The sequence below is a fragment of the Rhamphochromis longiceps genome, linkage group LG12, assembly GCF_057381845.1.
Source record: "Rhamphochromis longiceps isolate RC_006_pf linkage group LG12, R_longiceps_female_GT1.1, whole genome shotgun sequence".
In the NCBI taxonomy this organism is placed as follows: domain Eukaryota; kingdom Metazoa; phylum Chordata; class Actinopteri; order Cichliformes; family Cichlidae; genus Rhamphochromis; species Rhamphochromis longiceps.
Window position 1 is genome coordinate 34,724,030 of NC_140568.1, and position 14,577 is coordinate 34,738,606.

Below are 14,577 nucleotides of genomic sequence, written 5' to 3' on the forward strand. Positions count from 1 at the left end.
CTCCCTCAAAGGCTCGTACAGTCCTTTCCCCTTTTATTAGTGGGAAACAGCTTGTATAGAACAATATAAATTTCCTGCAACGTGTCAAGACTGTTCCACTGACAAGACACAAGTAGCACAGCTCAGGCTCAAAGAACAAATTGAACAAGCGTTCACCGGAACTACTCGTCATTTGCCTGCGTTTTAACCAGTTCTTCCCTTCCTGGCAGTGCTTCCCCCACCAGCCTATTATTTTCTCGCCCTTCATCTTTGTGTCCTCTTTTTTTCTTTTTCTTTTTTCTTTTTTTTTTTTTTTACGCTTGTTCTAATGCCAATTTCCTTCACCAGAGTCATCGTGGTCTCTAGCTCATAACTTGCCCTGAGGAGGGTATATTGAGGGTCTGATCCTCTCAGTCTGGGTCCCTAAAGTCATATCCTGTGTGGGGATTTAGTCTGAAAGTGCTTTACTGGTTGTTTTCTGTTTGAGTGAAGAGGATGGTACACAGCTGGTTTAAAGTGGAATCCAGATGAGCAAAAAAAGAGTAAAGACCTTTATTCTTATCTAAAAAAAAAAAATAGAGTGCATATTTCTATTTTTTCCCTTCTGTAGCTACAACACTAAAATTGACTGATTTCAACAGCCACCTTTTTTGTATAAAATTGAGGAAGAGAGGAAGCTTAAAAAACTAATAGAAATCCAAGATTTATGTGAATGTAACTAAAAACTGGGCCAGCTGCTTGCACTGACGAATTACCTCTCTCAAGCAAATTACGAGTCGCTGTGTGTTGTTTTCATGCTTTGATTAAATGTGCCTAAAATAAACACTGCCCAGAACAAAGGGAAAACATCTAAGATCCCAGTCTGTGATTTTTGGAAGTGATCAGCATATTTAAAGTGTGAGGAATTTGCACTAAAAGGTAAAAGAGTGGATAAGGATGCCTTTGCTATAGGCAAAGGCGTAAGAAAGTTGTATTAAGCTGATTGCGACTGTGTGAGCTTTCTTTCCTTTTGTGTAAAGACTAAAGTCACAGGTCAGTGAAGGCCAGAGAACCCAGCCCCTCTGCTGTTCTCGCGCAAGCCTGTAGACCGCAAACAATACCGCAGCCTCTTTTTCAAGTCTTCCTCGTCTCCTCCTCTTTCTTCTCCTTATCTTTCTGTTTGCCCTTGTTCGCACAGCATTTTGTTACTTACTACCATGTCCCCAACTCCTCCGCCATACTCCTACTTTGTGAATAAGCTCTCCACTGGTGCACGTTACCAGTGTCGACACAGTCGGTAATAATAATGACTGTTTTTATTTGCATCACTATTCATTTTTTTTTTTTTTAAGTGACAGAAACCAGACACAGAAACCCGATTAAATAAACATTGAGAACAAAAAATTTACCTAAACTGAAAGAATCCACATAGTTTACTGAAAAGGCTGAAGCTGCAGCTTTTTACACCGATTATTTTTGCAAAATGTGTAAAACTAAATATCACCAAAATAAAGGTAAAAGAAAATAATACATTAAAAAAATGAATTATTGAATAAATTCAATACAAAAATTCATAAATAGTGATCATACCTAACTTGTTCACCTCCTTTTTTTTTTTTTTTTTTTTTTGCGTTAAACTTTCTCTCTAATTTTAATAATTTGAACCAAGTTTAGTTAAATGGCAAAATCAATGCATGATTAGTAGTCAGATATGTTACTCTAGGATATTACCTCATATTTTTGAGGTAATTATACGCACATGATTAATGATATGTAGTTTGTGGGAGTTTACTGATGAGCTTCAGTTTAAATTCTTATTGTGCAGGCCAGAGATGGGCCTTACTGTAATCCAATTACTTTTTTCAAGTAACGAGTAAAGTAAGGGATTACTATTGCAAAAAAGGTCATTTGATTACTGTTACTTTCCCGTAAGCACGCTGCGTTACTGCGTTACTAAAACGGTGATTTTTTTTTTTTGATTTTTTTTTTTTTTGCGAGAGTGTCTCATGACAATGACGTAAGCCAGTGCGACATTCGTGGCAACAGCTGTGTGCAGATCAACAAAGGATAATATATCGAGTGTGGGAGCGCATATGACCGTGCAGTGTTTAAGGCGTGGAAGTACTGACCTTACTTTGAGTTAGATTCCGTAAAAAGTGACAAAAACATTAGCATTCGCTGTTCACTGCGTGGGAAGAAAACTTATTTTTACAGCGAAAAAAACCCCCTAAACTTCCGAGCAAGCACCAACAGTACGCTGCCACGGGAATGTGAAACTCCCAGATCCTTCCACTGACCGCTACGACACACCTGCACCAGGGCAAACCTCCGCCTGCCCCACTCCTGCTATACAGGTAAAAATAGAGCAACAGGACCACTGAGTCTTTGATTTTATTTATTTTCTGCTGTGTTTTACTTGCATCTATTTGAAAGAGTGAGTGTAAGCACAGAAACAAATTTCTGGTGCTGCAAAATGCTGCATATAATTTAATGTTTGCTTGATGCATAAAGTTAAAAGATTAAAACTAATAAAACAAGTTTCAAAAAGAGACTTTTTCATTTGATTACATTTTATATGATGAATTATGCAGAAAAAGTAGAATTGGGCTGAAAGATCTATTGCTTTATTACCTATTCAGGTTGTAAATCTTTTTTTTTAAAGTAACTAATTACTAATTATTTTCAAAAGTAAAGTCACAGGATTACTTTTTGGGGGAAGTAATCAGTAATTACTTACTGATTACTAATCAGTAATTGATTACTAATCAGTAATTAGTTACTGCTTACGGTACTTTTTTCAAGTAACCAACACTGGTGCAGGCTTAGACTGGTACCTTATCAGTGAGATTATGGGGGTGATTGCAAGTTCCTTGTGTCAAGCCCTGATCAGCTTGTGCTTGATCCTTTTCCTTCCAGTGTTTCAAACAGGGTGATATATTTATTTTTATGCCCTCCTTTGGTCATTGTGCCAGGGAACGTTCCCCATCTCCAAAGATTTTAAAATAATAAATAGGCCTTTTGTCTCATGGAACACACAACTCTGTTACACACTATTAATTGCTTTTAAGTGAAGAAAGTGTGGGTCAACTGTAGCATTACAAATCTGAAAAGATCATTTCTGGACTTTGGCTTACTGCTGATGAGTCACTTGAAGCTGTTGAGTCCCTTTTGATTAGCAAATAAAGTCACAAAACTTGGTTTGTGGCTGTCCTCTTTTAAATCTCACATAAATACAAGATTACGTGAATGGCTCAATTGTATCTCTGTGTATGCTCTTTGATCAAAGGAAAGGTGGGTGGTCTTAACTGTACTAATGCTTAGCCCAGACAATAGGAGTGTGGGTGGCTGTGTGTTTGTTTGTTCATTATTACTCATACGATACCTTCGTGGTACTATGATTGTAGGACTTCCTTTGTACTTTACATCAGTACCTCACTTTAAAAACATTCAAATCTGGACCAACAAAATATTTCTAGATAGTGTTTCTGTGTGTTGTGGTGTTCTACTGGTGCTGCTGTGTGTCACAATTAGTTTTGTACTTTTAAGGGAACTTTCTGGGGGATTTAGTCTGTAGATTGTCTGGTCACAATGGCTTTTTTTAACCTGCCTTGTTGTTGTTCTTTTACTTTGGTGAATCACTGACCTCCTTGAGCTACAAGGCTCCATGCACGTAACATACAAGCTCTGTTCCTGCTACTAATGCCAGATTATACCAGTTGAACACAGTATGTTAGCACTTAGCTGTGTGTGTGTGCGTGCGTGTGTGTGTGTGTGTGTGTGTGTGTGTGTGTGTGTGTGTGTGTGTGTGTGTGTTGGGTTAGATGGCTGGTATGAGATCTAAATCCCCCTCCGACCCCCTCAGATCAGGTATTGTTGGGGCTCCTTCACCCCCTCAGACTCCCTGCAGGCAGGAGAGAGCCGGTTAGCTGAAAGGCGTTTCCTTGCAAGACAAAAGTGTTCGGTCTCATGTGTCTTGAGGTTGTATTTGGAAGCTAAATAGTAGGTTTATATGTGAAGGTATGTGAAATGTGTTTTCTGGAATGTTATTTACAAAGATACGAGTTCAGTACTCTCTAGCAAGTGTCAATATTTGTTGACATATTTCATTAAAAGCTACGTGCTTTGATTTTGTGAGAGAGAATTAGAAGTCTTGTTATGAGTTTGGAAAAGTCTTAAGGGGTCATACCTTTCTAGACAGCTTTTTGACCATTTTTATCATGGTGTTGTTTAACAGTACTGTCCCTTTTATTTTTTGTAAGGCTATATTGCTGCTTGCTCATATTTCTTCTTTTTTGTCACGCAGAAAGTAGGAATCCATCATCAGACCCATCAATACTCTATTTTTCATGAGATTTACTGTGACTTGAAACACATTAACAGAAAATGTGTTTTTGACCATAATATTTGTTTATCCAGTGTGAAACTCCAGCTATAGCTCATCTTTTAACGCATTTACTGATTACATTTGCATTAAATGCCCTTTTTATTTTTTTAATTAAAAAAATATATTTTAAAGTCTTTGCTTCAAGCATCTCTTATATAAGGTTGTAACGTATTAAGCAAATTTGTATAGTGGCACCAGTATACAAAGATGGTGAAATAAAAGTTGGTTGCCAAATAACAATGCATTGACAATTTTCACCTTGGTTCTAACATTTCTTTACTATTAAAATGAACCGCTACAGTGGGACAAAAAAGTATTTAGTCAGCCACCGATTGTGCAAGTTCCCCCACTTAAAATGATGACAGAGGTCAGTAATTTGCACCAGAGGTACACTTCAACTGTGAGAGACAGAATGTGAAAAAAAAAATCCATGAATCCACATGGTAGGATTTGTAAAGAATTTATTCGTAAATTAGGGTGGAAAATAAGTATTTGGTCACCTCAAACAAGGAAAATCTCTGGCTCTCACAGACCTGTAACGTCTTCTGTAAGAAGCTTTTCTGTCCCCCACTCGTTACTTGTATGAATGGCACCTGTTTGAACTCATAATCTGTATAAAAGACACCTGTCCACAGCCTCAAACAGTCAGACTCCAAACTCCGCCATGGCCAAGACCAAAGAGCTTTCGAAGGACACCAGGAAAAGTATTGTAGACCTGCACCAGACTGGGAAGAGTGAATCTACAATAGGCAAGCAGCTTGATGTGAAAAAATCAACTGTGGGAGCAATCATCAGAAAATGGAAGACATACAAGACCACTGATAATCTCCCTCGATCTGGGGCTCCACGCAAGATCTCATCCCGTGGGGTCAAAATGATCATGAGAACGGTGAGCAAAGATCCCAGAACCACACGGGGGGACCTGGTGAATGACCTGCAGAGAGCTGGGACCAAAGTAACAAAGGTCACCATCAGTAACACACTACAACGGCAGGGAATCAAATCCCGCAGTGCCAGACGTGTTCCGCTGCTGAAGCCAGTGCATGTCCAGGCCCGTCTGAAGTTTGCCAGAGAGCACATGGATGATACAGCAGAGGATTGGTTTCATCTGACCACATGACATTCTCCCAAAGTAGAACTTTTCGGTATAAACTCAATTCGTCGTGTTTGGAGGAAGAAGAATACTGAGTTGCATCCCAAGAACACCATACCTACTGTGAAGCATGGGGGTGGAAACATCATGCTATGGGGCTGTTTTTCTGCCAAGGGGACAGGACGACTGATCCGTGTTAAGGACGGAATGAATGGGGCCATGTATTGTGAGATTTTGAGCCAAAACCTCCTTCCATCAGTGAGAACTTTGAAGATGAAACGAGGCTGGGTCTTCCAACATGACAATGATCCAAAACACACCGCCCGGGCAACAAAGGAGTGGCTCCGTAAGAAGCATTTGAAAGTCCTGGAGTGGCCTAGCCAGTCTCCAGACCTCAACCCCATAGAAAATCTGTGGCGGGAGTTGAAAGTCCGTGTTGCTCGGCGACAGCCCCAAAACATCACTGCTCTCGAGAAGATCTGCATGGAAGAATGGGCCAAAATACCAGCTACTGTGTGTGCAAACCTGGTAAAGACCTATAGTAAACGTTTGACCTCTGTTATTGCCAACAAAGGTTATGTTACAAAGTATTGGGTTGTATTTTTGTTATTGACCAAATACTTATTTTCCACCCTAATTTACGAATAAATTCTTTACAAATCCTACCATGTGGATTCATGGATTTTATTTTTCACATTCTGTCTCTCACAGTTGAAGTGTACCTCTGGTGCAAATTACTGACCTCTGTCATCATTTTAGGTGGGGGAACTTGCACAATCGGTGGCTGACTAAATACTTTTTTGCCCCACTGTAAATACCAATGCCAGTTTTAGTTCCAGTTGACCTTTGAAAACCTTTACAGTACTCCTATATTAGCTCTTGCCTTCAGAAAAGTAAAAATTTAACATTAAAGTAAGTGCATGGCTTTATAAGGTGTAGAGCAAGCAGTAGTTTACACACAGTTGGACCTACTGGAGTCTTACAAGAGGCACACTGTGGATTTTCCTTTAATAATGTCTTCAGCCTTGGAAAAAAGGGACCCCTGTCCTTTAATCTCATAACAAGCAGCGACCCTCCATGTGGGTCAGTCTTAACAAATCTGTTCGGTTTCTCTCAGTCTCTAATGAAGAAATTGGAATAGTGCATCATAAGGTTTAAGGAGTTTCTGGTATGAAAGAAGGTTTGAAAGCTACTCGGATGTCCTGCTTCTACTGGCAGGGATGCATTGTTTTATTCCCATAGCTTCCTTGAAGAAGCTGGCATGCATCTTTAAGGTTACATAAACCTTATTGAAAGTGCTCTTGGTCTGATCTTTAGTCTTACGATTCTTAGTTGGTCACGGTTGATTGGAATTGAAATGCAGTTTGTTTTTTTTTTAAATCCTTTTTGGCTTTCTGTAATGTTATTCTTCTATGTCTGCATTGTTGAGTTCCCAAGAGTACTTTGCGCCATGTTTCTCCTTCCAAGTATTGTTCCATGCCACAGTTTGACTTTATTGGATACAAATCAGACCAAACCAAGAGACTCAGCTCTATTCTCAGCAATCACACGAAAAAAGCCTTTAATAGTTGGGAGTGTTTGCTTGTGCATGCAGTCACCTGTTGAATGCCAGTACTACAGTGATCACCACAATCCCCTTTTTTTGTTTCTGTGTTCTTTTCTTTGGCTGGTGTTTGTTTCCTTCCAGTGATGTTTGTTCATAGCTTGGCAGGTGTTTGAGTCATTCATATTCTTTTTTTGCTTAGCTTATGAGAATGAACAAATCCTGAAAATATTTTTCCCTCGGCAGGTTAAGAGATGAATGTGGAATCCCTCTAATGATGGGTTTGCATCTTGTTTCTTTATGATTGGAGGTGTTGGCTCAACCTACTTTGCAGTTGAAAAAGTGCTTAGTCACATCTCCCACCACTACACCCTGTGTAATTATATCTATGTATAGACCTGCGGGTATGCTATATTTGGGCTGTACATAATTGTTACAGTATATTTCATACTCCTATTTCAAGAACTGAGTGATACCAGCTTTTCTCTGTAAATACACGTCTGGCATGACTCACCTGCCGTTTGCCCTATTTCTAATCTTCAAACCTAACAGTACCATTTCATATCATACCCTCACACTGGACTCAGAGCTGCCCAGCATGATGGAGTCTTTCTACAAACATCACTTCATATTCTGTGATGTAAACCGATAAATTGTTGGCTTCCTTTTCTAATTAATGCTCAGGCAGAGTCTGGAGTTGAATTGTTTGTATGCTGCTCCGACAGCTTCGAACAAACCACTAAAGCCAATCATAACAGTGGGGTGGGAGTGTGTGGCGTATTATGGCCTGACATGATGGTCATAAAGTTAACTTGGTTCCCACTGCCAATATCCCTGTGCCAACTAAAACACTCAATTACAAGAAGGAGAGGCTGGTGTAGCGTTGGGGATTAAGGCCTACATTGTGTACAGTAAATCGGCAGGAGACAACAGGTATTTGGAGCGAGTGGTGGTTTTGAAATCACATGATCCATTAGCGGTCTTGATTATAGGTCTCAGCCTGTGCTAAGCACATGTTACAGAACAGAATAATTCAGGTAAACAGCCATTTAGGATTAACAAGGTCTGGAAACAGATGATGGCAGACAACAGACTTGTGTTTGCGCAATGACTGATGCAGGTTTGTAGATATTTAATTGTACTTTGCATTTGTAAAAAACTGTTATTCTGTTTTTATCAGTTCTTCAGTTCACTTTTTTGTTGGATTTCTTTCTGTTTTATCACATATCACATCTGCATTTGTGTCTAATCTAATCTACTTGTTTTACAGGATTTGTTTGTTTCATTTTTTTTTTCGTGTCATTGTGTCACACATGTTTATTTTCCCGCTGGGTGCATAGTTTCCCAAAATTCTGTCTGTGCTACCTCACCAGAGTGATGTTTATCGAGCCTCCGTGTAGAACGTCCCTGTAAATCTGGTGTTTGAGTACGTGAGGGAGAAACTGAGGCTCTAGCCTGGTGTCACAGTCTCCTCTCGGTCCTGCAAAGCCTGTTTGTTTTTAGATCTGGCCCACAACAATACCCGACTCTCCGCCGTGCACACACTATCTCACATACACTGCGTGCAGAGCTCACTGAGAAAACAAGCGACAGCCATAACAAGGACTTAAACAGGAGCTGCACTCCGTAGGAAAAGCTGCACTCACTTCCCAGGCTGGTGGCTGACTCACCACCATCCTATTATACACTATAGTACTTGAAAGTCCCCAAAAAGTCAGGAAAACAGCGCTTGACGTTTTTTGGCACCATTACACAAGATTGCATTGTCGTTTTCAAAATTCTCCTCTCGGGAACACAAAAGCAAAATGCAGCTTTGATGTTTACAATAATAAATACTGACATCTGTCCCAGCGGTAGCAGAGAAGAAAGCTCCTTTGTTTCAGCTTGTTTCTTCACCGGTCAGAGAAGAAATAAAGGAGGGTGAGATCTTTGTTTCGGACTCTTTGGAAGTTTGAGGCGCACACAGGCTATTTTTTTTTCACCTGTCTAACCTTTCTGTTTCAACTCCTTCTCCTCCACAGGGGTCTTTAATTAAATGTGCTGCTGCAACAACAGGTGCTCACTCACACCCTCCTATTACTCAGTAGAGTTTCCTTACTTTCTGTTTATGGGACAGCGGCTGTTATTTTCTACATATAATTCACAGTTTACAGTGAATGTACTGTGAACCAGTGCACCATTTGGAGACTCTCCAGGACTGGAGAGGTGCTTTAAGAGCAGATAATCTGTCAGCTCGTTCTAAAAAGAGCATCCGCATAAAGATTGAAATATTTTTCTCTTTCCTTTTTCCATAATCCTGCTGACAGACAGCCTGAAAAAAAGTTGACATTGGTCTTTCCAGAGAAAATGTGTTTGGATGAACAGTACCTATATGCCGAGCTGGAATGGTCTGCTGCAGTTATCAGCTGTATTGATGTTGTTTTAGTTTATTTTGTTTTAGTTAGGATATATGATTAGAGGTTTTAATAAAAATGAAATGGTCCTCATAGGTAGCAACAATGTGAACATTTTACTGTTCAAATGAGACATCTGGCTTTCTGGACTGCTGCAGTACCCTGTTGGTAAAGGTCAAGCTGACCCGTCTTGTAGTATTTGCAGTGGCACATTTGTTGGGCTCAAGTTGAGATTCCCATCACAGTGGGAGAGTTCAGGATCACAGTGACGCCACAGCATGGCCTCTTCTTTCAGTTTCTCTTGTTTCCACTTCTCAGATCCTGGATGAGATTGCAGAACAAGGGATAAAAATTTATCAGCTACCTGATGCCGACTCTGACGAGGACGAGGAGTTCAAGGAGCAGACTAGAGTCCTGAAGGTGAGAGAGGGGCACTCAGCTAATGCCATCTTTTCCCATAGGAGGTCCGCCATTTCCCTCTGCTGGTTCAGCATTCTCTTCCCATTCATCTTTGCTTCCCTTCACTGGAACTGCTCCTCGCTGATACCTTTTATTTTCCACATATTCTTTCCTCTGCCTTTGGGTGTCCACTAACATTTGACTTCCTTTCCCAGGCAAGCATTCCCTTTGCTGTCATTGGCTCCAACCAGCTTATCGAAGTGAAGGGGAAGAAGATCCGTGGTCGTCTGTACCCCTGGGGTGTAGTAGAGGTGGAGAATCCTGAGCACAATGACTTCCTGAAGTTGCGCACCATGCTTGTGTGAGTATCTTTGGTTATAATTTGAAAAGTAAAGTCTTATAAAATCTAACCAGAACTTTTGCCCTGTTAAGCTTGTTGCTGCCAGAGATGAAGTTAAAATCTGAGCTCTGCTGCCTTCTAGTGTTTGAAGATGTGATTGGTGTCTGTCTGTTGCAGGACCCACATGCAAGACCTCCAAGAGGTAACTCAGGATCTGCATTATGAGAACTTCCGCTCAGAGAGGCTGAAGAGAGCGGGCAGGTGGGATCCTGTTTGATATAGCAAAGCACACGTTAGTTATTCCTGTTTCATTCAAGGAGTATAATATTAATCACTTCATTTGTCCTGCAGAGCTGTGGATGAGGAGGTGTTGGATAAGGACCAGATCCTGCTACAGAAGGAGGCAGAGGTAAAAACACACGGAGCAGATTTGTGTATTTGAGCAATAAAAGTGAATAGCCGTACACACAGACCTCAGCAGTCTGAAATCGAATTAAAAAAATACTAGCCTGTGGCGCTTTTTCACTTTACTCATTTAAGGCACAGACTCGTGCATAATTTAGCGAATACTTACATTTCAGTCTTACATCATTACAAGTATATATACAAATTTTCATTTTCTTTGCAAACTACATAGAAACCTGTTCAGTTTTAAAGAGAAATAATGTGACCTGTAAACCTTTGTAAGTAAATGAAACTTTATTCATACATTAAAGGCTAAGGCTGTTTACGGTGCTTCACATTTGTCCAAACTAAATCAATGTTCCAGGCTTTCAATTCAGCACTCATAACATATTTTCACGTGTGTGTTTCCAGGTTAAAAAAAAGGATTTCTATCATTGTTCTTTTTTCTTTTTTTGTTAAAGTAACAGAACTACACAGATGAAAAGCATAAATAAAAAGCATAAAGTAGCTTGATTTCCCAGTGAAATCATGATGTCTGTGAGCCATAAATCTGTAAATGTAGAAAGGCTCAGTTGATCGTTTCATCTTGAAAACAGTTCAGTAGAATATTTCAGGGTGAAAAATGGCTGACATGGTGTTCAGACAGCACACGAGGATTTGATGACTCAAGTAGGTCAACTCTGGCACTCGGTGTATAGTCAGGTATAAATGCAGAATCACACTGAGCCTGCAGCACTGTAACATAACGTGCTTTCAAAGGTCATGACCACAGTTTTAGAAGCTGCAAATGCAAACCAGGAAAGCAGCCTGTTTTTCTGTCTGGTTGTATGTTGGAACGCAAAAACATTCTTATTTTCACTCGATATGCATTGTTAACCTTATGGGCCGCTGAGCCTGCATGTCATCAGGTCATAACCTGTTTCCTGATTGCCTTTGATTGGCCTTTTTTTGTTACTGCAGCAGGGCACCATAGTGAGCAGGTGGGGTGCAATCAGAGCTGTTTGTAAACAATGTCTCCAAGCAGGATATGCCATCACTTCCTGCCTGGGTGTTTTTTTATGGTGGGAACAACCTCAGTAACGTTAGGAACCGAAGCCACAAAGCCAGAGGGATCGTTTGTTTGGCTGATTTGTTTAGATGTCGTGAGAGGTTTTGCTGGGAGGAAATATCACAATGACCTGTGATACTCCCTAGATTCCTAAAAGGTCCCAGAGTAAATGAATAAGTAATTGTTATTTACATGAGAGGTTCTTGGAAGTAGTTGTGTACTGAGAACTGATTAGGAGTTCCGAGTTGTGTCACATTCAATGATCGGATAATGCACCGTATGAATGTCAGTTCAATGTGCAGTAATGTCAAATTAGTTTTTCTTAAATTTTCAGGCAAATTCAGCAAATAGCTCAATACATTCTTACAGTTAGGGTTAAATATACATTTTCTGACACTTTAGGGTTTGTTTTCCTTACAGTCAGAGCTGGAGTAGAGTTAACAGCCCACAGGAGGCTTAAACTAGACTTTCTAAGTAGGTAATTCAGTTGCAGCAAGATGCCATCTTCCCTTGTTTTAGACAACATAATACTATACAGTAGCAGACTTTTCAGTCTCTTAGTTCTGTGGAAACAACCATATTTCACCTACTGAGAAAAAATAATCTGGCTTGAACTGCTTGAAGTTCTGTGCTCTGCCACAAGAGGGCGAGAGATATTAACAGGAGAGCTGCTGTTTAATAAGAACACCTGTGATCCTTCTGTAGTGCATCCTCACTGTTAGTTTTAAGTACTGCCTTTGTTTTAGTGCTTTTTACTCTTTAACGTCTACCATGTAGCAATTATTCATTTATTAGTTTGCATTGATTTTATGCTTTATTTATTTTTAAGCTTTTTGACATTATAGCTGATATAAATACTCTCTATTTGACTAAATGGTGACTAAACAAACACTTTTTTTTTCTTGTGTAAACAAAATGTTATTCTGTAAGCTGTTTCAGATGGCAGTTATTTGGCTGCTTTAGCCTAGTTAAATACTGAGTGAATTATACTGTTGTCAGATGAGAAAGTCCTCCAATTTCTTAAGCTTAAAACAATTAAAATATTTTATTATTAAAGAGAAAAAAGGCTTATTTTTTCTTTTCTGTTAATATGTGAATATTTTCTGGGTGTGTGTGAAATAGGAGAAGTACTCTTTGAAGCAGACATTAGGTCTTGAAGTCACACATTACATTTCGCCACAAGCTGATATTCTAAGAAAGGCTGACTGAATCAGCAGATATATGTGTGTATTTTAACCCCAGACCACGACCTTCTGATAAGTTTATATCGATAGTTTGGTTGCCTAAATCTGACCAAACTAAATGAAACTTACTGATGTGAAAGTGGTCACTGCTTGAAAAAAAACTTCAATGGGGTTTTATTTTCATCTTCTTTCTCTTTCTGTAGCTGAGACGCATGCAGGAGATGATCGCACAGATGCAGGCACAGATGAAGATGAAGTCGGACGACTAAAAGGGTCGGAGGTGAAGGGAAGCACTGTGACCCAAGCCACCAGCACACACATATACATAAAGCATACACACACATGCATACACTTAGTTGTCCAGCCCTGCCACTCTGCAGGCCCACCAGGAGCCATTTTCCAGAACCACATCATCTATGTGCACACCACCACCACCACCTCTTCTTCTTCTTCCCTCCATTCTTCCATCCATCGGCTGTTTGGCAGCTCTGTCTCTTCAAGACTCCACATTCAAACTAGTCTCCTTGTGGGAGTGGGTAAAAAAAGAAACAAGTTATGACGACGATGTTTGAATACTGGGTGATTATCATTTATCTGCTATTTAGCCTTCTTAGTTGTTATCCTCAGCGTTGACAGTGACAGCGGTACCGAGCGGTTTTACCGTCACACACGTGTTTACATAATATACAAACTGTGAGTTTCACCTCACAGGTCAAAACTTTACAATGCATTATTTTCCATTTATTCTGCTATTGGGTTTGAACTCATTCACTTAAAGGTACAAATAGTTTGCTTCTCGTTTTTTCTGTTGGTTACTCATCACTCACCCATCACCTTCACCTCTGAATAACCATTAGTGCCTGTTTGCTTCAGCCTGATAACGCAATAATTATAATTACCACAGAGATAGATACATGCGGTAAACCAAATCTGGTTTTCCTAAATGTGTTAGACTAGAAACTTTATTGTTTAACCAACAGCTAAAACTAATGCAAACCCTCCAGGCTTCAGAATTTCAGGATTTTTTTGTTTTTTTAAAATGTATCTGTAATACCTGGTTTTAATGTGCCAAACTATAACTTCAGACTGAAAACTAATCAATCAGTACTGTAAGTTACAATGTTCCCATGTTTGTCTCAGAGACATCATTTCATGTATAAAACGGTCAGCTTGTACACTGCATGTGCAGCTTTTCAACTTACTGTATTCACTCATTTCAGTTTAAATATGTAACTGAGCTGTGTGTAAACTCCCTCCAGCCCACTGTGAACAGCAGACCTTAACATTTCCCCAGCACTGCCGTTTAATCGTGCTTTCACTCATTTGCCATTATTTCTTATTAATGTGTCAGTTAAGACTTTGTAGATGTCGACATGTTTTGTATTTCCTGTCTCAAATAAAATTTGTTAAGAGAACAAAAGTTGACATTTGCTCATTTGGGGGCAGGGGGTACCTTTTGAGACTCATGATCGACATGACTTGGCACTGTTACTGTTTCTAAAACGTGTGACTGTCTGTGTTTTCAGTTTGGTTTCCTATGTAACATGTAGAAAAAAATGTGACATCTGTCTTGCACAGGAAACTCTCATAACATCCATTTTCTTGTCCACTTATTCACATTAAGTTTATTTAGGGAGCAGGAGCTAATTTTAGCTGTAACATGGTGAGAGGAGCAGTACACCCTGGATTGGGTCGCCTGTCTAAAGGAGGGATAACAGAGAGACAGCAACAGACTCTCACATACACACATTCAGCTTGAAACCACCAATTAACCCAACAAGCTAGAGAAAGCCCACGTAGGTCTGAGACAAACAGGAAGTTCAAACTAGG

At 39.8% G+C, this 14,577-nt stretch overlaps 1 protein-coding gene across 1 annotated transcript in view; it reads left to right on the plus strand.

Annotated features, from left to right (window-relative positions):
• Positions 1–14,167, plus strand: part of LOC146657709 (septin-2) — a 28,806-nt gene extending 14,639 nt beyond the window's left edge. Inside the window, exons 8-12 of the mRNA XM_085426007.1 lie at positions 9,690–9,791; positions 9,986–10,131; positions 10,288–10,371; positions 10,462–10,519; positions 12,951–14,167. Coding sequence (XP_085282133.1) covers positions 9,690–9,791; positions 9,986–10,131; positions 10,288–10,371; positions 10,462–10,519; positions 12,951–13,016 — 456 coding nt within the window. The 3' untranslated portion in view covers positions 13,017–14,167. The remainder of the gene's footprint in view (positions 1–9,689; positions 9,792–9,985; positions 10,132–10,287; positions 10,372–10,461; positions 10,520–12,950) is intronic.
• The last annotated feature ends 410 nt before the right edge of the window (positions 14,168–14,577 follow it).